Source organism: Gossypium hirsutum, chromosome D05 (assembly GCF_007990345.1).
Source record: "Gossypium hirsutum isolate 1008001.06 chromosome D05, Gossypium_hirsutum_v2.1, whole genome shotgun sequence".
Classification (NCBI taxonomy): domain Eukaryota; kingdom Viridiplantae; phylum Streptophyta; class Magnoliopsida; order Malvales; family Malvaceae; genus Gossypium; species Gossypium hirsutum.
In genome coordinates, this window is record NC_053441.1 from 61,635,014 (window position 1) to 61,659,937 (window position 24,924).

The 24,924-nt window shown below is 30.7% G+C and overlaps 1 protein-coding gene across 2 annotated transcripts; it reads left to right on the forward strand.

Annotated features, from left to right (window-relative positions):
* Nucleotides 1-492: 492 nt before the first annotated feature.
* Nucleotides 493-4,892, forward strand: LOC107903532 (ADP-ribosylation factor GTPase-activating protein AGD5). Of its 2 annotated transcripts, none has more exons than XM_016829604.2 (11): nt 493-811; nt 1,611-1,669; nt 1,833-1,923; nt 2,343-2,397; nt 2,508-2,598; nt 2,703-2,937; nt 3,267-3,462; nt 3,612-3,793; nt 3,969-4,196; nt 4,285-4,340; nt 4,499-4,892. In XM_016829604.2, exons 1-11 carry the CDS (start codon nt 761-763, stop codon nt 4,656-4,658), a joined length of 1,404 nt encoding a protein of 467 aa, XP_016685093.1. In that variant the 5' UTR covers nt 493-760; the 3' UTR covers nt 4,659-4,892. The 2 variants fall into 2 exon arrangements, with proteins under 2 accessions (XP_016685093.1, XP_016685094.1); XM_016829605.2 differs by having other exon boundaries at nt 502-811; nt 3,282-3,462.
* The last annotated feature ends 20,032 nt before the right edge of the window (nt 4,893-24,924 follow it).

Genomic DNA, 24,924 nt, shown 5'->3' on the forward strand with positions numbered 1-24,924 from the left:
AATTATATAAAATATTTATGTAAAAATGTATATTTAGTAGTTTTTACAAAGATACGTCAAGGCATGGGCATTGTTGTCAATGTAGGAGGACGTGAGTTCGAGTGTGCTAAAATGTATTATCTTCCTATTTATGGATAATTTTAGGCATTGTATCGAAAAATCAAATATGATCACAAATAAACTAAGAACCGGGAAAATTCAAACTAAAACTGAGACAACATATGGTGAAATTTGGAGACCCACACAAAGGATTAATTTTTCAATAAAGATAAGTTTTTAAGAAGTGGTTTTATCTTGTTTTATTTCGGTATATAAAATAGTTTTTGAATATTTTCTTTATGAATATATTGTTATTATTAAATAAAACCAATAATTTCATTTATGATTTTTAATTAATTAAATCGAAATTTTATTATATAATTTTTTTTTTTAAATATTTTTTTGAAAAAATGGAATAATTTATTATTTTTCTAATAAAATTAGAATAGGAGCGGGATGATTATTTGTTTATTTAATATTTTCTATCTCTAGTGGCATAAAAATCAGAGAGAGAGAGAGAGAAAAGAGAACATAATGAGAGGGAAAGAAGAGAGAAAGAGAGGCGACGAAAAGACCGAATTGACCTCGGCTTTCTTTTGAAATTACCCTTTCTTCTTCTTCTTCCTCGTCGGCGTCGTCGCCGGCGTTGTTCTCGTCGTCTTCGGCATCAACTCCGATCTCTCTCTCTCGCTCGCCGTAGATTCCTTTTCATTTCTTAAACATGAACGAGAAGGCCAGCGTTACCAAGGAGCTCAACGCCAGACACCGAAAGGTTATTCTTCAAAATTCACCATTTTGACCTTGTTTATTCGTAATTCCAAGTAGCTCCCTCGTGTTTTCAACTTTTTTATTTGATCTGTGTTTTTTATATCAATTTTTGTTGCTTTTCACATGATTTTTTTTTTTGAAATTTCTCTTCGCTTTTTGGTTGTTTGATTTAAATTTCAGCTTTTGTTAAAGGATTTGATCGAATCGAATGTCGAATAGCGAATATGAACTCATTTTAGGAATCTTTCCATATGAATAAATGGTTATTAATGTAAAATTGTTATTAGATTAAGATCGGTTTAGATAGATCGAGCCGGTAGATTTCATTGAGATTAATAGAATTTCGTCAGCTAAAAATTGGATTTTAAATAGTTTCTTACTATTTCGGAGAACTAAACTCAGTTTTCCTCAATCAGTTTTCTCTATGAGTTTCAAGTTCTGTTGCCTAATTATCCCTTTCCTTTTTTAAGATCTTTGTCAAGTTTGGCGATTATGATTTATTTGTTCATATATTTGAGAACTTTTGAAAGGTTGATTTTTGGACCATAGGAACAAATTTACGCAATCTTCCCATGTGGCATCAGAGCATATGCTTTAGGTGGTCGAGGGTGTTAATTTCCTCCATTTTCTATTGTAAACGTATAATTCTTGCCTGGAACTTTAGGTTATTGTGCTTGTTTGTTAATCTATTTGATATAGTAGGTTCATCTAATTATTGATTCTTGTTCATGTTAGTAATTTTGTTGATTTTGATATTCCGCCAGTTTGATAAAGTTCTTATTTTTTTTACTCTTCACATGCAGATTATTGAAAGTCTTCTTAAATTGCCGGAGAATAGGGAATGCGCCGACTGCAAAGCCAAGTATGTATCGAGAAAAATCTAGAGAGATGATGTGGATATCATAATAGCAAAAACTAATATATAAATTGTTTCAATATAATTTAAATTGTTATAGATTCTGTCGTTGGATTAATGATAACATCATTCTTATCATAGTGCTAATAATTGCTTCCTTTCTCTTCAGAGGTCCGAGATGGGCAAGTGTGAATTTAGGTATCTTTATATGCATGCAATGTTCTGGGATCCACAGAAGTCTTGGGGTACACATATCGAAGGTGCTTTTCTTATCTCTAGAATATGTACTTTTATCTCTTCCTGATTGAGAAAGTTCATCGAGTTGCTGCTGCTGCTGTCGTCACAACTTTTGTACTTCATTCACATATTTTCATGATAGACTAATTCTAGACCTTGTTCCCATTATGGGTATGGATTTGGCTCACTCAGATGTTGGGATTGCTCTTGTTTTCTGCTACCTAAGATTTCATCTTTCTTTTTCCTCCTCAATATGTAGGTGATCCTACAGTCATCCAATTGTCTCCGATGTAACTGTGATCCTAAAAAACCTTTTACCGTATAGTGCTTGAGCATGTTTCTTTTTCTATGTTACCGGTTATTAAATTTTGGTTTTATGATTAGTGAAACCCAGTTTATCTTTCCCAATTGTATACCTGCATCTTACTGGCTCTTGCTCCAGGTTCGATCTGCTACACTAGACACATGGCTTCCTGAGCAGGTTGCTTTTATTCAATGTAAGTTATTTGTTAGGTCATGAATTTGCATTATTATGATTGGTGATGGTTTTAATGATAAGATGATAAGAGCCTACAAATTATGACAATGATTAATGTTTATCATGCAGCAATGGGGAATGAAAAGGCAAACAGTTACTGGGAAGCTGAGTTACCCCCTAATTATGATAGAGTTGGAATTGAGAACTTCATCCGTGCAAAGTATGTATCATAGAGTTTTCTGTATCCACCATTAACCTATTTTAGATTAAGTGAAGGATTTTCATTTTTTTTTGTATTATATTAATTGTTGTTGTATATTGTAGGTATGAGGAAAAAAGATGGGTTCCTAGAGATGGAAAATCCAAATCACCATCTAGAAGGTTGGACGAAAGGGCTCCCTCACATTGGCAGAGACCTACTGAAACAAGTGGTCATGGGCACCTTAGTAATTCCGAGAATTCATTTGAGGAAAGGAGGAACAAACAAGCACTTGGTCAGAAAGAAAATCTTCCTGCAACAAGAGTTAGTCTTCCTGTTCCTCCTAAGGGACCTGATCAGGTACTAAGTTCTTTATGTATGTGCTTTTGTTTCTAATTCTTTCTAGAAAATCAGTCATCCGCTTTTCTCTTAATGCATTTACATGGATAACCTAGAGGAATTAGCATTAGAATGAAGAAGTATGAGACAAATGCCATATGGAAAGAAAGTTTATCACTTGCTAAAGTAGCAAATAAGTAGTATCAATTTGAACTAAAGTCTTCAATCTGTTTGTCCATGGGTTAACTTACTTTCTTGCTTACTAGTGTATAGGATTCTATTCCAGTAGTTTACCACTCTTATTTATTATTATTTAAATGTTCATATCACATAATGTGTTGATCGAATAGGTTCCACCCGTACAGAAGCCTGAACCAGTTGTTGCGCCAGCTGAGGCAACAAAGCCAGCCGTAGAGACTGCTCCCGTAGCCATTGCTCCTAAAGTCGATTATGCTACAGACCTTTTCAACATGCTGTCCTTGGATGATGGTCCAAGTGAGAATGGTTCTGAGGCAGCTTCTACTGATGATTGGGCAGGCTTCCAGTGTATGTCCTGACATTTCTCAATAACTTTTGTTCATTGACGTTTTTTCATTATTATCTTGTTAATGGTATTTGTACCTAGTACTAGCCTCCTGAGAAATGGTTAGAGCATTTTATAATTTCTTTTGATTTTGACACATGCTATTCTGTAGCTGCTGCTGGAGGGGCCTTCACAACTGACGAACCCAATCCACCAAAACCTGCTGAAAGTAATACCAAGTCTACTAGTGGAATTGAGGATTTATTTAGTGATTTACCTCCATTAACAACCAACCAAGTCCCAGAGAAGCCTCAAAAAGATGTTAAAAATGATATTATGAGCCTCTTTGAAAAGGTATATCTTCAACAGCATTTACTTGGGTCTTAGGAGTCCTTGGTGTAGAACTTATATTAATTGATCATTTTCAGGTTGGAGCTAATTGATAAGCATGACTTTGCGTTTATCTCTGATCCTTTTTTTTCTTTGTTGGGTACAACATTGTTGATGTGATGGTTTCAATCAATTACAGTCCAATATGGTGTCACCTTTCGCTATGCATCAACAACAACTAGCTATGCTAGCACAGCAACAGTCCCTTCTCATGGCTGCTGCAGCTAAATCTGCTCCTGGAAATGCTCAACAGCCTCCATCTAACGGCACAAACATACCCTCTCAAGCTTGGCCAAACAGTGGCTACCAATTCCCTGGAATGATGATGCCCGTTGCTGGGCAGGCTGATCTGCAGAAACTTATGCAGGTAGACTCCATCACATAGTTGCAATTTCGTTAAAACAAGTATATCTAACAAGTTTCTCATCTGGTGCACTTCTTTTTCATTGCATTAGGCTATGAATATGGGACAGACACAAATGGTGAACTCATCTGCATATCCATCATCCAGGTACATATTAATCTCTTTGTTCTCAGTTGTCTCCTTTAATACCGTCGGCCTTGTCACGAGTTTGTCCCATAAATAGCTATTGGTTAGATTACTAATTTCATTCATAAGTCATAAGTTGTTCCATTCTCCTAAAGTACTGGTTATGTCCTTTCTTGTAGCTTTTATGGATTGGGACAAGTTGCCCCATCAAATGGTGTTGCAACGACCGGAGCAAGCAAGCCTCAATCAGCTTCCCCAGCTCCGTCCTCAAATCCTTCGCAAACAGGTAAGGATTACGATTTTTCATCATTGACGCAAGGGATGTTCACAAAACACTGATTCAGGTCTGGTTTCCGATGACCAATGGCTTTGTCATAATTACTATACCCAAAAAGTTATTTTCACAGGAATTTAGAGCTTTGGAAGGGTTTTTACAGGGAATTTGATTGTAAACCATGTGTAGATGCAGTTTCAGTTATTTTTTTTGTTTTTCTTTTCATATTTGAGTGATGTATGAGTAGATTTATATGCCAATACTTTAATAAAAGATAGTTTAGGTTGAATTGGATTAAATCAGTCTTGCTCAAAACATGGTTTCTTTTAACAGCATTATTATGTTCTTTTTGCACGGTTAGAGATGGTAGCAGATTAGTCAAACTATGTTTTTGGTCCCTCTATTATGCTAGAACTTGGATTTAATCCTTGTAATGGAATTGGAATAATTTGGCCCTCTTACTCTTGTAATATGTTATTAGTTAGTCCTTGATGTGTTGATATATGTTTTTAGAAAACATCTTTTACCTTTCATTTGATATGTAAATTTTTTATTGGATTTAGTTTGACTTTTTTTTATTTAAAAAACTGACATGTGGACTTTAAAAAAAAAATTATGTTCAATTAAAATATCAAAATTCAAATTTTGACTTTTTGGACTTCCTTTTCATCTTTTTGAAAGGAAAAAAAATGTGGAGTTCGCTTAATTCATTCATCAACATACAATCGAGTTGTATACGAGTAGCGTGAAGAGTAATGTACTTTGAATGCAATAGGTTGCTTCTTCTCCTACTTTGTAAAGAAGTCTCTAGTTATTACACATCTACTCTTTCATTATCTACACCCTATGTTAGGTGATTGGTTGAGCATCCATCAATTGCAGTCTAACTCATTTAACAAAATATGATGTCACACCTCTATCCCCATTGATATACGTGGCAATCGGAAACATGATTTAAAAGGCACTCATAGACTGGCAGTACAAGTAGTGGTCTAAGATGTACCCATATTTCACCATCCAATTGGTCACCCAAACATTAGCCACTCCCCATGTTTTATATTGCCGATACATATGCCATCCATCCTTGGCCATTCATGGGCTCCCTTGTCATGTCATCTGTTATTAGTGGTACGCTCTTATCTTTAAGAAAGAATAATTGAGACTTAACAATTGACATTATAGTGGACTTACCATTGATCGACCACATAGGCGGGCCACTATCTTTATTGTTGGTGACATAATGTTGTTAGGTATGAAGACCTTTCTTCTTATATCCCAACACACGATAGATATATAATATTTTCCCCGTTTTTACTCCCTTAAGCCTTAGCACTCTACAATCTCCTCTCATTATTGCCTTTTCCCCTCCAACTTCCTTCCTACTCAGCTTTACTCTGACTCTTCGCCTGTAACAAGTGAATCGACCTCTTTGTCATCACCATCTTCCATTGCCATCTTCTCTTTCTTGGTCCTTTTTAAACACTAGTATCAACGCACCAAATATCTAATCAAATCATTTTATAAAATAATAAATATGTTATGCAAGTTATATAAAATTTAGAAAAATAACACAATAGGATTTGAACCAAAGATCTCGTAATTTTTAATATTTCAACTTTACCAATTCAACCAAAATTTTGTTTATTTTTTATCTAATTTTTTTTATAAATATATTTGTTCCCAAAAAAATTTCACCAACACCATGGGTGTGTAATAATCTAGTTTAATATTTAAGAATTCGATTGAGTTTATGTAACTTATCAATTGAGACTATCTATGAAATTATCAAAAATCTATTATTTTAGGTATTTTGTCTTTTTATATTTTTATATAAACTCTAGAAAAATATATACACATGATAATATTTGAGCCCAAAATAATTTTTATTATCTCTGTTCTATCATTTTAACCAAAACCACATTCATTTCTTATATAATTTTTTATGATTTTTATATAATCTTTTTTCACCTACATCATGAGTTTGTCATAATCTAGTATTTATAGAGCAAATAGGCAATTGTCCTGATTAAGGTTAAATCACTTTTGGGGGCCTCAATTTGGTAACTATTTACTTGAATTTTTTTTATCCAATTTAGTACTCGATATTTCCTTAAAGACCTAAAGTTCAGGCCCCAATATGGAAAACAATTGCCAAGTTTAGGGACTAACTTGAACAAAAAAAGTTCAAGCCCCAACGTGAGAGCAGTCACCTAATTTAAGCCTCAATGTGAGAATAATTGTCAAATTCAAAACCTAACTTAGATAAAAAAAAATTCATATCTCAATATATAAATAATTAGTAAATTCAAACCCCAAATATTAATTTAACGCTTCTTGTCATAATCCGAGGGTCTAAAGTTGGAAGAATTAAGCTATGCTCAAAGTGCCCCAAAGCTATTAGGTTTTTCGGCTGCGGGGGAAGTTGATAATTTCTCTTCTTCTTTTAGATATTGAGTGGTATCTGATTTCTTTATTATAGTTAAATTTTGATTTTAGTTTTTTGTGCTTATATAGTTTTATCTCTTTGTTTTTATAATATTTCAAATATTTTTATCTAAACGCTTCGGTTTAATAATTTTATTGTGTCTCGTGTGATAATAATTTATTCATTTAATCTTTTAATATCTCATTTATAACTTAATCATGTATAAATTTGTGAATTCGATATTTGAATTGATGTCTTAATTATGTCATGTCAGTAAGTGTTTATATATCGGAAGATATAAATAATAAGAACTTTTTATATAGTGTAATTGACACATATAGCTATTTTAACCAAATTTATTGAGCAGATTAGTTTTAGACTGGATTAATTAAAGTCGAGTTAGATTCTGATTCGAGCCATTTATGTTTGCAAGAAAGACTTTTTCAAGTCACATCACCTTTGATTTAAATCACTTTAAAATATTTGTTCAAATTTCATTTATAATTTATATCATTTTCAGATCGAAGTTAAACCTATTTAAATTATCGACTTGTTTTTATGATGAAATCAAATAAAAAATGACAAAATGCGAACATTAAGCAGGTGGGTCGTTTTCCAATTTCCATGGATGCCATACTGATATTAGGTTTAATTAAACTCACTTTCATGCACAAAAGGGAACCTACTAACATGCTTTTTAAACCTGTCTCGTTGTTTTGTCTGAAAACGCCTGCTTTCAATTTATCCATTCCTCCATTCAAGCAATAATAAACCTAATCCAAAAGCTTAACAAATATTGCCTAAATCAAGTGCACTCAGAAACGACAATGCCAGTTTCTCTCCCATTCCCTTTCTAATTTTTCTATCACCCTCTTTGCATCTTCCAAAAACTCTTAGGGTAGTTCACATGGTGTAAGAAATCCATACAGCATCATTGAATGAGAGTTGATAAAAACTGATTGTAAATTCTATGTGCTGGTCTCATGGCCAGAGTGTTCATTGTCCCAGGTGTGGTCTACATTTGAGTTACGGTAGTCGCGTTGCTGTTATGGTTTTGCCCCCCCTCTTATAATTCACCAAAAAAATTTGATGATTGTAGTTTTTAGTTTATGTTAGTTTATTTTTAATTTGAAACCATTTTGTTTTCTCGGAAAACAATAATAGTTCTAATTTAGTTTCTTTTCGTTTTTGTTTTTGGTTATATTCTTGCATATTTGCGAAATTTATCAAGGCAAGCGTGTTGCTAGATCTATCAGGAATCATTATCGGGGAACTTTATCAAGATACATCAATGTAATAGTGAAAACAATATTGAACTCTAAGATGATGGAAAAGAGGATAGGTAATTTAAAACTTATTCTTCGTGTATTACGAATACGGTGAGATCTCTTGCGAACCTTTGACAATGACTAATCGATTTACCAAAGTTTGATTTGACGATGACAAGACGAAATTACAATTATTAATGATTGATCCCACACTATTAACTAATACTTATGGTGTGTGGTAATGAAAGCCTCTTTTATTACAATACTAATTAGGATAAGCATGGTTTGGATTAGGGTTCTTGAAATTAAGAGCATAGATAACATGTGTAGGACCAGCTTTGAAGGTTTTAAAATTAACCCTACACCACACTTGAATCCAAAATCACTTTAAATCTTTTTTTTTTAGTTTACAAATTAGAACTAACTACATTAAAATTATAAATAATATATATTTCAGTAATTATAACTAGAATAAATTCAATATAAAATATATTTAAATTGTAAATTAAAATAACTCCGAACAAAGTTTATATATAATGGGACTTAAAACTCATAATAAATCTGAAAGAGAATCTACGTTTATTTCGAATATAAACAACACTACCAAAACCTCGTTGATCATTCTAAATCTTACATTATTTCAAATGTAAACAACTAAAGAATTATGTTCGGATATTATAAATAAAAATTTTCTTTTTTGGGATTACTTTAGTCTCTAACCTTTAAATTTTAGTTAAATTATTTTTAATTTATTGGATGAAAAGTTGTCTGAACTATTAAAATTTTAATGATATTGATGTGACAATTCACATATGATTCATGTGTACTTAAAAATTAAGAAAAAATAAATAAATCTTTTTTTTTAACTCAACAAATTTTAAAAACGTATACGTAGAATGCTAATTGTTCAATCAACTTTTCTATCTAACAAACAAAAAATAATTAAAATTTAAAGATTAAAAGCGAAAATTATCTTTAAAAATTAAAGAAAAAATGATAAAATAAATATGATTAATGTATGCTTAAACAAAATAACAATCACAAAAGTAAAACAATATTTGTCCCATGAAAATTCATCATTTTCTTCTTATTTTTTCCCCTCACATGCATGTACCTGATTTGCAATGGTGCTTGCTAGTAAATGGCCAAACCAGAAGATACTTTTGTAGTTGGACAAAATCATTGCTGTACTTGAAACAGCTACAATTACTTCAACTGTCATTTATCAGACATAATTATATGTACAAACACTCCAAGACAACTGAGTTTTTGGGAATTTTCTTTTTGGCTGCAACTGATAATATTTCTCAATCCCCCCGTTAGGTATGCCGATAATCATTCTTGGTATTCCAATACCACCCACCAATCTCCGGGCCAACTCCATGTTCTACACAGTTCTCTTCCATCCATTCAAATCTTCCCTTACTTTTATAAGGGATGTAAATGGGATGCTTGTGTTTCTAAGCTACTCTGATTTCTATTCAAAAAGAGTTCAAATTCAATTCGATCATTGTTAGGTCAAGATCGAGTAGCTTGAGCTATAGAACAAGTTATGTTCGAGTATCTTAATTCTTGATTCAAACAACTCATGAGCCTAAACGAATTTTTACCCTTGATATATATTCACTTAAAACCTCCCAAACCCTATTTTTGGTTAACATTTGTACATGAAATGAGTTCGAATTTGAATATGTAAATAATGTAGATGAGCTTAATCGAATTGAGTTCAAACTTTGAGTCAAGCTTAAACTTTTATAATAGTATTGACTAAACTTGAGTTGAGTTTTAAGTAGTGAATGTTGAATCAAACTCAAGTTTCTTGTTGTGTGACGTTGGCTCAATTAGATAACTTCCCTCCTAGCGAGCAACGACAAAAATGACATCGAGATTAAAATTGAATCTTCTTATCATAAAATTTCGTAAAAAATAATCCTATTCATGTGTTGGATCATGATCCAATTTCAAAATATTGTTGTCTAGAATTGAATTTTGACTTGGCCTAACTTGCCTCTATAGCTTGGTTCGTAAATTTAAAAATATTAACAATTTTTTTATATTTTTTATTATTTGATTTGAATTCTAGTAGAATCTAATCAGTTCAAGGTCAAACATATCCTATTCAAGGTCGGAGTTGGATGAGTGCTTGACCAATGAACATGTCTACTAAAAACCCTATGCATCAAGTTTAAAAGAGACTTTCATACTAAAAATGTGTTTGGATTGTGGTAAGATGAGAAAAAGTTAAGTAAAATAAGAAAAACCAAAGGCTGTTTTAATCTTATTTAGGTAGGATTTTTTTTTTGTTTTATTTAATGAGAACTTACTACACCAAAAATGATTTTTCGTGACATTTTTAAGACATCATAATACAAAAACATCACAAAAAAAAAGTAGTTTTTGAGCTTCTGTGATGCTTTCAACGAAACATAAAAAAACGTCACGCATGAAAAGTAACAAAAAAAATTTCGTGACGCTTTAAACATCACAAAATGTGCTCTTTTTGTGACACTTTTTAATGTCACTAAAAGTAAAAAAAATTAAAAATCAAATTTTGTGACGCTTTAGAACATCACAAAATGTGCTCTTTTTGTGACACTTTTTAATGTCACTAAAAGTAAAAATTCTCACTTACACTCCCACTGTTGATCAAGCAAAAACGTCTCCAAAAGTTTTCTATCTGGTGGCATTTAAAATGTCATGAAAAGTTTGTTTATTTAGTGACCCTTACTTAAAACTCAATTTCTTAAAATTATAGAGGAAAGAAAATGTATTTCTAAAATTATAAATGATCTTTTTTACACTTTTTACAATTTATTTTATTTTTAAATGGTATAATTAAAAAAATGTTATAACACATCATTTTCTTTCTTTTCTATTGATGAACTAAACAATAATTGTTGCAATTTATTGTATTTATATTTAATGCGCTGATAATGTGTAATTTCATGCACTATCAATGAATAAGATAATGATATATCATTAAAATGGTTTTAAATAAAATTTGTGTGACTTAATTTTTAATGATGTGTTAGCATCGTCTTCGTTGATAATGCATAAAATAGGCTTTTCCCTTTTCTCTAGAATGTGTATGCTTTTGCTCTAGTGTCTGTGCATGTGATAGGTCATGCCGAGTCAAGGTGTCTCATGTCTTTCATTCCTTTCTAGTTAATATGGAATTTAGTTTCTAGAATTTACCTTTGTTAGATAAAGAGAATGAAAAGTTATTGATCATAAAGGAGAGCACAATTGAAGAGGAAATAAACTACAACTTATGTCTAGTTGGCACATTCTAGGAGGAGCAGATGGTGAATCCAAAAGCATTGGAGAAAACTTTGTTGAGTAAATGGTGTCTGATTGAGGAATTATATCAAGGCTCTCAATGACAACCTCTATCTTATTCAATTTTATCATAAGTTTGATCTTAAGAAGAAGTTGGCCGGGGGCCATGGTCATTTGATAACTGCTTGTTGCTTGTACATCAATTGAAACAAGGTGAGTACCTCTTTCATGTTGATGTTCATTATGATGATTTTTGGGTTCAAGTGCGTCAGTTGTCATTGGGCTTTGACATTGTATCTCTAGCCAAAAATCTTAGAAATCTTATGGCACAATTCTTGGAATATGATGGTGCTAAAAAGAGAAATCAATGGGATAAATATATATATGTGATTTAGAGTGAGGCTTGATATCCAAGAGCCTTTTATGAGATGGAAAAAAGCTAAAGAAGTAAGGGAACAACTATTTAGAAGTGGCTTTCAGTTATGAAAGGATTCTAATAGTTTGTTATCTGTGCGGAAATGTCAATCATAATGAAGCTCATTGCCTAAAACTATTGACTATCTCAGAAGGGGAAGCTCAATAAGAATCGTTAAAAGAAACCGAGGAAGAAGTCAGGGCATAAAATCAAGCTAGAAAGAATCATTGGAGGTGAGATTAGCAAGATTCTCAATTCCCCATTCCACTTTGAGTTTTTAGGAAATATAAAGTTTGAGTCCTATAGAGGACAAGGGCACAAGAAATGAAAATAAAATGGCCATTTTTTAAAAAATTAACGAGTTTAAATCGACCAACACATTAATGGAGTTTTTTATGGATATTGAGACAAAAAAAGGCTTTAGAGAAAATTCTTCAATATCCAAAATGGAACAAAAGGGCTATGCAAACAAGGAGGGTATAATAATGTAAATAAAAGAAAATAAGAAGAGGGTGTGAGTTCTTGTTGATTCCACTAATGATGGGAAACATAGCAGTGGAGGTGTTTCCTCTAGAATTTACCTTTGTTAGATAAAGAGAATGAAAATTTATTGATCATAAAGGAGAGCACAACAGAAGAGGAAATAAACTACTACTTATGTCTAGTTGGCACATTCTTGGAGGAGCATATGGTGAATCCAAAGGTAATGAATAAGACTTTGTTGAGTAAATGGTGTCTAATTGAGGGTGAGGGCGTTTATATCAAGGCTCTCAATGACAATCTCTATCTATTCAATTTTATCATAAGTTTGATCTTAAGAAGAAGTTGGTTGGGGCCATGATCATTTAATAACTTCTTGTCACTTGTACAACAATTGAAAAAATATGAGAACCCCTTTCATGTTGATGTTCATTATGATGATTTTTGGGTTCAAATGCGTCAATTGTCATTGGGTTTTGACATTGTATTTCTAGCCAAAAATCTTGGAAATCTTATGGAACATGAAAAGAGAAATTAATGGGATAAATATATATGTGTGTGTGATTTAGAGTGAGGCTTGATATCCAAGAGCCTCTTATGAGATGGAAGATACTAAGGAAGCAAGGGAACGACTATTTAGAAGTGGCTTTCAGTTATGAAAGGATTCTAATTGTTTATTATCTGTGTGGAAATGTCAGTCATAGTTAAGCTCATTGCCAAAACTATTGACTGTCTCAGAAGGGAAAGCTCAACAAGAATGGATAAAAGAAATCAAGGAAAAAGTCAGAGCATAAAATCAAGCCGGAAAGAATCCTTGGAGGTGAGATTAGCAAGATTCTCAATTCCCCATTCGACTTCAAGTTTCTAGGAAATATAAAGTTTGAGTCTTATAGAGGACCAAGGCACAAGGATTGAAAACAAACTTGAGTTGAGTTTTAAGTAGTGAATGTTGAATCAAACTCAAGTTTCTTGTTGTGTGACGTTGGCTCAATTAGATTACTTCCCTCCTAGCGAGCAACGACAAAAATGACATCGAGATTAAAATTGAATCTTCTTATCATAAAATTTCGTAGAAAATAATCCTATTCATGTGTTGGATCATGATCCAATTTCAAAATATTGTTGTCTAGAATTGAATTTGACTTGGCCTAACTTGCCTCTATGGCTTGGTTCGTAAATTAAAAAAATATTAACAATTTTTTTATATTTTTTATTATTTGATTTGAATTCTAGTAGAACCTAGTCAGTTCAAGGTCAAACATATCCTATACAAGGTCGAAGTTGGGTGAGTGCTTGACCAACGAAGATGTCTATTAAAAACCCTATGCATCAAGTTTAAAAGACACTTTCATACTAAAAATGGGTTTGGATTGTGGTAAGATGAGAAAAAGTTAAGTAAAATAAGAAAAACCAAAGTCTATTTTTCTTGTTTAGGTAGGATTTTTTTTTTTGCTTTATTTAATGAGAACTTACTACACCAAAAATGATTTTAATGACATTTTGAATACATCATAATACAAAAACATCACAAAAAAAGTAGTTTTTGAGCTTCCGTGATGCTTTTAACGAAACATAAGAAAACGTCACGCATGAAAAGTAACAAAAAAATTTTCGTGATGCTTTAAAACATCACAAAATGTGCTCTTTTTGTGACACTTTTTAATGTCACTAAAAGTAAAAAAAATTAAAAATCAAATTTCGTGACGCTTTAGAACATCACAAAAAGAGCTTTTTTTGTGACACTTTTTAACGTCACTAAAAGTAAAATTCTCACTTACATTCCCTCTGTTGCTCAAGCAAAAACGTCACCAAAAGTTTGTCTATCTGGTGGCACTTAAAACGTCACGAAAGTTGAACAAAAAAAAGTCATGAAAATTTTGTTTATTTAGTAACCCTTACTTAAAACTCAATTTCTTAAAATCATAGAGGAAAGAAAATGTATTTCTAAAATTATAAATGATCTTTTTTACACTTTTTACGATTTATTTTATTTTTAAATGGTATAATTAAAAAAATGTTATTACACATCATTTACTTTCTTTTCTATTGATGAACTAAACAATAATTGTTGCAACTTATTGTATTTATATTTAATGCACTGATAATGTGTAATTTCATGCACTATCAATGAATAAGACAATGATATGTCATTAAAATGGTTTTAAATAAAATTTGTGTGACTTAATTTTTAATGATGTGTTAGCATCGGCTTCGTTGATAATGCATAAAATAGGCTTTTTCCTTTTCTCTAGAATGTGTATGCTTTTGCTCTAGTGTCTGTGCATGTGATTGGTCATGCCAAGTCAAGGTGTCTCATGTCTTTCATTCCTATCTAGTTAATATGGAATTTGGTTTCTAGAATTTACCTTTGTTAGATAAAGAGAATGAAAAGTTATTGATCATAAAGGAGAGCACAATCGAAGAGGAAATAAACTACGACTTATGTCTAGTTGGCACATTCTTGGAGGAGCAGATGGTGAATCCAAAAGCAATGGAGAAAACTTTGTTGAGTAAATGGTGTCTGATTGAGGAAGTATATCAAGGCTCTCAATGACAATCTCTATCTTATTCAATTTTATCATAAGTTTGATCTTAAGAAGAAGTTGGCCGGGGGCCATGGTCGTTTGATAATTACTTGTTGCTTGTACATAAATTGAAACAATGTGAGAACCCTTTCATGTTGATGTTCATTATGATGATTTTTTGGTTCAAGTGCGTCAGTTGTCATTGGGCTTTGACATTGTATCTCTAGCCAAAAATCTTAGAAATCTTATGGAACAATTCTTGGAATATGATGGTGCTAAAAAGAGAAATCAATAGGATAAATATATATGTGATTTAGAGTGAGGCTTGATATCCAATAGCCTTTTATGATATGGAAAAAAGCTAAGGAAGTAAGGGAACAACTATTTAGAAGTAGCTTTCAGTTATAGAAGGATTCTAATAGTTCGTTATCCGTGTGGAAATGTCAATCATAATAAAGCTCATTGCCTGAAACTATTGACTATCTCAGAAGGGGAAGCTCAATAAGAATGGCTAAAAGAAACCAAGGAAGAAGTCAGGGCATAAAATCAAGTTGGAAAGAATCATTGGAGGTGAGATTAGCAAGATTCTCAATTCCCCATTCCACTTTGAGTTTTTAGGAAATATAAATTTTGAGTCCTATAGAGGACAAGGGCACAAGAAATGAAAACAAAATGGCCATTTTTTAAAAAATTAACGAGTTTAAATCGACCAACACATGAATGGAGTTTTTTATGGATATTGAGACAAAGAAAGGCTTTAGAAAATTCTTCAATATCCAAAATGGAACAAAAGGGCTATGCAAACAAGGAGGGTATAATAATGTAAATAAAAGAAAACAAGAAGAGGGTGTGAGTTCTTGTTGATTCCACTAATGATGGGAAACATAGCAGTGGAGGTGTTTCCTCTAGAATTTACCTTTGTTAGATAAAGAGAATGAAAATTTATTGATCATAAAGGAGAGCACAACAGAAGAGGAAATAAACTACTACTTATGTCTAGTTGGCACATTCTTGGAGGAGCATATGGTGAATCCAAAAGCAATGAATAAGACTTTGTTGAGTAAATGGTGTCTAATTGAGGGCGTTTATATCAAGGCTCCCAATGAAAATCTCTATCTTATTCAATTCTATCATAAGTTTGATCTTAAGAAGAAGTTGGTTGGGGCCATGATCATTTAATAACTTCTTGTTGCTTGTACAACAATTGAAACAAGGTCAGAACCCTTTTCATGTTGATGTTCATTATGATGATTTTTGGGTTCAAATGCGTCAATTGTCATTGGGTTTTGACATTGTATCTCTAGCCAAAAATCTTGGAAATCTTATGGAACATGAAAAGAGAAATTAATGGGATAAATATATATATGTGATTTAGAGTGAGGTTTGATATCCAAGAGCCTCTTATGAGATGGAAAATACTAAAGAAGTAAGGGAACAACTATTTAGAAGTGGCTTTCAATTATGAAAGGATTCTAATTGTTTGTTATCTGTGCGGAAAGGTCAGTCATAGTTAAGCTCATTGCCAAAACTATAGACTATCTCAGAAAGGGAAGCTCAACAGGAATGGATAAAAGAAATCAAGGAAGAAGTCAGAGCATAAAATCAAGCCGGAAAGAATCCTTAGAGGTGAGATTAGCAAGATTCTCAATTCCCCATTCGACTTCAAGTCTCTAGGAAATATAAAGTTTGAGTCCTATAGAGGACCAAGGCACAAGGATTGAAAACAAAAAGGCCATTTTTCGAAAGTAACAAGTTTAAATCGGCCAACACATGAGTGGAATTTTCTATGGATGTTGAGAAAGAGAAGGGCTTTGAAGAAAATTCTTCAATATCCAAAATGAAACAAAAGGGCTATGCAAACAAGGAGGATGTAATAATGCAAATAAAAGAAAATAAGAAGAGGGTGTGAGTTCTTGTTGGTTCCACTAATGATGGGAAGCATAGAAGTGGAGGTGTTTACTCTTTGTTGAATAATGATATTTTTATCGATAGTGTTATATCGATGAGTTCTACTCAGCAGGCTTGTCGAGCTCCATAATTTGCTTAGCTTGGAACTACTGAGGATTTTGCAACCTTCATGCAGTTATAACTTTTAAAGAGTCGGTTTGTTCTAATAAGGTAGATATTTTGTTCTTGATGGAAACACTTGTTTGTGAAAATAAAATTGAGAAGGTTTAGGTCACTCTAGGAATTGATTTTTTTTTTGGATCTAGTGCCCTGAGTGTAGTATATTTGTTTGTAAACTTGTAATTTTCTTATGAACAAATTAGTTAATAAAGAAATTCATGGATTACATTAATATAATTTGTATAATGTTTAAACTAATACTAAGCGATATTACATGGTCTGATCATAATATGGAAAGACAACTTGTATTAGTAGATGAACCTAAACATGTCCTTAGTCTAATCGGAAATGAGTAAACCGTTTGAAAAACTAATATCTCGTTTATCAATCCCAATTGGGGAGATGATTTGTCTTGGGCATCAGAGCGGATGACTCCCAAAAGATAGAGACATAGATGTGACTTATTGGACTGATAGTACATCGGACTAGACCGAAGAAAAATAGATCTTGAATTCGTTTATGGATTTATTCACTTGTGACGTTCAAAGTGTAGCAGACCTTAATCCTAAGTGGATGACGGACTATGTATGCGTGACTCGTATACTTTGACGTAAGTAAAAGTTGAGTTTAAATAGGTAAGGAACCAAAAGTTGGTGTGTCGAGTATATGACTTCTGCAATATGTAACATCATTTACAGTTGTGGAATTCATAGCTCGATTGTTATCAAGCATTGTGATCAAGGTGTCATCCTATGTCAAAATTTCATACAAAGAGTAATTCAATATAAGCATATGCAATTTTTATTTCTAGTACTCCCCCTTACGAGGTGCATATTCTTGAAACATCCTCCTCTTTTCAAGATATCAATTGTTATTACAAGAATAAGGCATGAAAATCACAATGGTATCATGCTTTTGGATATCAAACCTTAGCAAAACTACAATGATATTAATCATGAAAAACATAAGTAGGAGAAAAATATGAAACCATATTTTATTGAATGAACAAAGCATATAGCTAAACAAAAAAACAATTCATTCAATAAACATATTTAGCATCACACATTATCACCATGTTGAACATAAAATTTTATGAAGCATATGACATGACAATGGCATCCAATCAGTGATATAGTAATACAAGCGTACAATGAATACAAAAATAAAAGTGTAAAGTGAGGGAGATGATCATGACATATTAATATAAGCAAAGTTTATATAAAAGCATAAAATATGTCATGAAAAATGTAACTAAAGGACATGTCAATTCATAGCAAGATACCAATGAAAGGAATCCTAAGTCCTAAACTTAAGTCTAATCCTAATTCTAGTTCTAAGTTTAGTTATAGTCTCTAAACTTAATTCTAAGTTAAATCCTAGAGCTAGTCCTAAATTGAATCTAAAAGTTGATCCTAATTTTAGTCCTAAAACTAGTCCTAAAGATTATTTCTAGGACTAATTCTAAGTCCATATGCTAATCCTAATCATAAATCAAATCCTAAGACTATACTATTCCTAGAATATGTACAAATACCTTATACATAACTTAAGGTAACATGGTAATTAGAGCTTAAGAAAATAGTTTAAAACTTTATACTCTATAAAATGACCATCAAAGGTTCAAAAAAAGATAAAAGTACTTTCGATTATCTTGAATATTTTCAACAAGATTTAAGAATTAAAACAAAAGTGTTCAAGTGATATTATGGCCTTAATTTCAAGAAATTCAAAAGTTTGCCTTTAAACCTCACATCTTCTTGAAAAGTCAAATGATTTTTAATAAAGATTATTAAAATACAAAGTATTTTCAATTTAATTTAAAAATTTAAGCTAAGACACTCCCCCTAAGTATACATGCAAATATAACTTGATCATACATAATTTATATGTACATAGGAACTTAAAAAAAACCTAAAAACTAAGTATCGATACCTTACCTCATGAAGAAAATGGCGTAGAAGTATCGATACCTCATGATAGATATTGATACCCTATAGCAAAAGTGCAGGAAAATGCAATTTAAACAAGCCTACACTCATATGCAAATGTTCCTAAAGCCTATAGAAAGTATTTTAACATGTGTACAACATAAAACATATATAAATAACAAAAAAATAACAACTTAAATATGTTTGAATCAAAGAATCACTAGGTGAGTTCTTTGTGTAAGCAAAAAGTGATGCGAGTCTCAAGGCCCAATTTCAGACCCATGGATGTGATGGGTTTACACTACCTCAAGGCCCAACAACAAGCTCAAAGACCAAGCAAATCAAACCAAGATTCGATCAAAGACAATATGTGAGGAAGGATCTTTTCGAAGAAACGAGGAATGATACATGCACAGAATGAGTGAAATTTATTAAAGTAAATTAAACCAAGCTGTCATTTTTCAAATTGAAAAGATTAGTCAAGTCGCGACAAATTTTTGGATAGGATCCAATCATTTATGGGCTTAAATGTCTATATAACGTTTGAAGCTCTATCTCTTAACTTTGAAACTCACTTTGAATAACTCGATTTCTAGTTCGAGAACTCGAATTATGACCATATTAGTGAAGACTATGCGAGTATAATTTCTTGACAGGATTATTACGAAAATTACAAGTTTCAAGCTTTTAATTAAAGTTTAAATCATATTGGGTTCAATTTTTAGGGTAAATTTTTATTATATATGAGCTCAATATTGTATTTATTAGGTTTTATTATTTATTTATTCTGAATTTTAGAAATTGTTTGAGTATTTTAAGTTGTTTAGGAGTTTTATATGCTTTAGTCAAACAAGAAAGTTTAATTTACAATCATTCTTATTTAGATTAATTAGAGTTCCAGTATACTTTAGAGTTTTATTTGAATGTACTTAGCTAGTCTATATAAAGGCTTCTTCATTGTTCATTAATAACACAATTGTTTTCATTAATAAAGTTTTCAACTCTGAGGTTTAGTTTCTTTTTAGAAGTAGTTTTCTTCTCGATTTTCTTCAAGGAGTTGTGGGAATTCATTCTTCACCCTTCAATTTGTCAAAGATTATTTCATGGAGGGTTGATTAGAGTTATTAACTGAGCTTGTTGGTATTTATATCTCAAAGTATCCAATTGGACACTTATCCTTCTATCCATCATATCCATCGGTTTACTCGTTTCATCTTCCACTTTATTTTAATCTATCTTTTCTTTATTTAGTTATTATTTTGAATATTTATTTTTAATTTTTAAATTTCTTATTTCTATTATTTTTTTTATTTTTTCTAAAACTATTTGGTTCCTTGCAAGCTAATTACTATGTAATGACTGACCTCTCTCATTAATAATAATAATTAATTAATTTGACTTACTAATTATTTGCAGCCCACATCAAAAGTTGTCCAATTAAGGGATATTAATAGGATTGAAGGGACTATTTTGAGAAAAGTAAAGAAAAGAAAAGTTTGTCAAATTATATTGTAATTGCAATCATTTCTATGTTTTATTATAATGAATCAAAGCAGTATTTTAATTTTCTTTATTTTTTCTTCTACCTTAGAAATGATTGCAATTACATTAGATTTCACAAAATTAATTAACAATTTTTTAGTAAAACAACATGCAATAATCATTGAATTGATGCTTCAAAAAAGGGCAAATAATAACATTTAATCCCAACAACTTTTACAAATTTAGAATAATAATCAACTTTACAGTGCATGCTTATGTGTTCCATTTATGAGACATCTTTGTAAATATTCTTTCCTTTTTCACATAATAATAAAATTAAGGGTAAACTACACCCATGGTCACTTTTGTTTACCTTAGGTTATATTTCAGTCACTTATGTTTGAAATGTTACGTTTTAGTCACTTACGTTATTGTGTTGTAACATTTTAGTTACTGAGCCGTTAATTGTCGTTAATGGTGCAATGGTAAGCTGACGTGGCACGTTAAATTATCATTTCAAACAAAAACTTCAGGTTAAATTGTACAATTGGTCCCCATAATTTTTCGTTTTGAGCAATTTAATTCTTTTATGTTCTTTTAACTTTCTTTCTTTATTTTCCATTCTCTTCTGCTTCTCGCTCTGTTTTACTACCTTCTTTATTTCTTTTAACATACCAGGAAGTCGAATTGGTAGTGAAGAAAGAAGCATGGTATGGGTTTATGGGTTTTAGTTATAGGCAAATGATGATAGTCGACTTCCTACTTCTTTTTTCACTGCCAATTCGACTTCCTAATATGTTAAAAGAAATGAGAAAGATATGAAAACAGAGGGAGAAACAAAAGAGAATGGAAAAAAAAAGAAGAAAGTTTAAAGAACATAAAAGAAAAAAAATTAAATTACTTAAAACGAAAAAAAATATGGGGATCAATTGTATAATTTAACCTAAAATTTTGTTTGAAATGATGATTTAACGTGCCATGTCAGCTTACCGTTACACCATTAACGACGATTAACGGCTCAGTGACTAAAATGTTACAACATGATAATGTAAATGACTAAAACGTAACATTTCAAACATAAGTGACTAAAACGTAACCTAAGGTAAACAAAAGTGACCATGGGTGTAGTTTACCCTAAAATTAAATAAATATAAAATGTATTACATTTACACCTGTTCATGGCTCGACGCCCGGTTCGTCTGAAATTTGAGAAGGTATAGACAAAAATTTTAGGCCCAAAAAATGAGTTTGGGCAAAAAAAATTAGGTCCGTTTAAAATATAAGTTGAGCTTGAGCTTGAACATTCAAGGCCCGAGCCCAGCCTGACCTGTTTTAAATTTTATAATACTTTATATTATGTTTTTTTTATATGTATTATGTAATTTAGAACATATTAAAAAAAACTTATACTAAATATATAATATTACTCTAATATCAACATTAAAATAATGTTAAGATTACTATATAAAACTTTCAATAAATAAAAATATATATAATTATTAAACATTAAAATAATATAATATAAATTTAAAAATAATATGGTCGGGCCTAAAATAGGCTTGGGTTAGTTTTTTGCAAATATGAACTGGTTTAGGTAAAATTTTAAACCCATATTTCAGGTCGAGCTGAGCTTAGCCAAGCATAAAATATATTAATATTATACTTTGATCCGGCCCAGCCTAGCCATGAGCACTTCTAATTACAATTATAAATATAAATAATATGGATTCGATTAACTATAATTAAAATCAAGCATTATGAAAACATAATGAATTGACAATCGAAATGTTTTTAGACTTAAATAATAATAAATTTAGACAGAATTCACACGTAGCAATTTTCATGTCATAAACATTATTGGAAATGTTAAAAATGTTAATTTTTTTAAAAAAATGAAATGATAATTAGAGTGAGATAAATCAAATGGGTCCACATGTTTGCAAAAATAGGTCCCATTTAGAACATAAATCAAGGGAAAGAAAGAAGCAATAAAGTTCAAAATCTCGCCGGGATTAATTGCTTTTTTAATCCTTGGGGGGACAAAAATTATGAAACTTTTTCTTAAAATTGGTCACGAGACGAGACACTGGTGACCTATTTCATTCAAGTGCTTCCATTCATAAATAATTAAGCTTTAAACCCTTAAACACTCTCTTCTTAATTTATCTTCCTATGATAAAAAGCTTTTAAATATTATATAAATATATTAAATTTATATGAAACACAATTAAGATATAAAATTTGATTATGATAGTAATAAATATGTTTATAAAAAATTGATATAAATAATAAATGAGACTTTGATTCAATGGTTAAAGTATAAATTTTAAATACTATAGAGGACATGAGTTGAGTCACCTGGTCCGCCTAAAAAGTAGGAAGATTTTGGTAAAAATATAGGTTCAAAAAATGGGTTTAAACAAAAAAATAATGCTTGTTTTTTAAATGGATCGGGCATTGGGTAAGTTTTTTTGTATGGGTCCAAACCGAATTTGCAAAAAAAAAAAATTGGTGTTATTTTCCTACTATTTTGCCACTGTTTTTTTTTTCATTGCTTTGCTATAATTTCACTATTATATTACTACTATTTTGTTATTATTATTTGGATATTGTATTACTCTTGTTTTATTATTAATTTTGCTACTACTTAACAGATATTTACTTACTAAGTTGCACTTATCTTAGTGTTATTTAAGTATATATTTTTTTTAAAAAAATTTCTCATATTTTGGGAAACATTTATTTTAATGTTTTAATGTATTATATTTTTAAATTTATTTTTATATAAAAAATTTTAATGCGGGCCAGATCAGGTCGACCCAGCCCAACCCAACCCATAGACAACTCTATACACTGGTATATTTTTCTATGTAAAATATATAAAATGACAAAAACTCCCTCAAAATAGTACAATTTAGATTGTAAAGTAAGAGTATTTTTGTTATTATCAAACTAAATTAATACCTAGTTAACTCATAACACTAGCTTGATCAAGTATAAAATATACCTTAATATACAAGTAAATTTCCCAAAAATTTCGTTTTTTAAAATAAAATTACAAATTACTTGATTAGGCTTTTTTTTTTTGAAAAATTACAAGATTAAGTAAAAATAACATTTCTAGCTATAAACGCTTTTAATGTATTGATAGAAAAACGCTTCCAGTTGGAAACACTTTCTGCCCCCAATATCTTTTTTTTTTAATTTGGTGTCACCTCTTGTGAAAATAAACTTTACAAAAACAAGTTTTTATATAGATCTTAAGTCTCATTTCTCTTATTTTCTTAAGCGATGTGGGATATGGGTCTATATAGACTCATAATCCATTTGCAGTTTATTCCTAGACAGTATGAAATTGTTTACTTTTTTTAATTAACAACATATTATTAAAGGCTACACTTAATCCTTAAAAATTAATGACAAAACTTTATACATCGGTAAACTCTAACAAAATAAAATATTATTATTCGATTTTCTTTTACAACTTTTTCCCTTTCCTAATTGTTTTTGCTTTTGTGACAAGATTAGTGGGCCACGTTAACCGTTGGAATTAGGTGAATGCATAATTACTTATATGCCCTTGTAAAATAAAAGAATTTTGAAATATTAATGGGTGGTTTTGGCACTATCTTTATTTATTAATCTTTTAGGAAAGCACTAGTTTTAATTTCCTAGATATCAAATTTATCTAAAAGAAAATAAAATATATTTTCTTATTTTATAATTGATAATCATAAAAAAAATACAATTTTCGTCATTTTAATCCAAATGATTAACTTGAGTAGTCGATTGAGTCTTAGTTCAATTAGCCTTAACATTGTTGTCAATGTAGGAGGATATGGGTTCAAGTGCGATGAAACGCATTATCCTCCTATTTATGAGTTATACTCAAGACATAAACTATTTTGTACAAAGTCAAAAGAATATCCATACAATTTCTCATTATAAGATTCAAACTTTTAATTATTTGAACTTCCCTCCAAAGTCCTCATTAACAAACTTTTTGACTTATAAAAATACCTAATCATGCTATAATTTCTAGTCATCAACCTAATTACTTTAAATTATAAAATAAGCTTTCATCATTTAAACTTAAAAAATATCAAAATAAGAAAAGAAATTCTCAAACCACAAAATTTGTTTCCTCTTTTACATCAAATATGTACTATTTATTAATTGTTTTATTAAATTAGCATCACTCTCAATCGGATCATTAATTCGGTTAAGAAATTACATAAATACTTTTCTGAAATTAAAATAAGTTATATTATTTGAGGATAATTTAGTCTTTTATTTAAAATAACAATAAAAATATGCATATGGTGAGATTTTAGTTGGTGTTACAAGTTAACTCGATATTGATTCAAGATTGATGACAACACTATGATAAACAATTTTAACATAATACATATTTCATGTGTTATTAGTAATTAGTTTCAAACCATACGTTTAATTATTTATT

Excerpts from the sequence above, each read along its gene's own strand:
- LOC107903532 (XM_016829604.2), top strand. The coding sequence starts at position 761 with ATGAACGAGAAGGCCAGCGTTACCAAGGAGCTCAACGCCAGACACCGA. Across the intron at positions 812-1,610 it reads TCAACGCCAGACACCGAAAG|ATTATTGAAAGTCTTCTTAA; the intron begins GTTATTCTTCAA and ends CTTCACATGCAG. Across the intron at positions 4,341-4,498 it reads TCTGCATATCCATCATCCAG|CTTTTATGGATTGGGACAAG; the intron begins GTACATATTAAT and ends CCTTTCTTGTAG.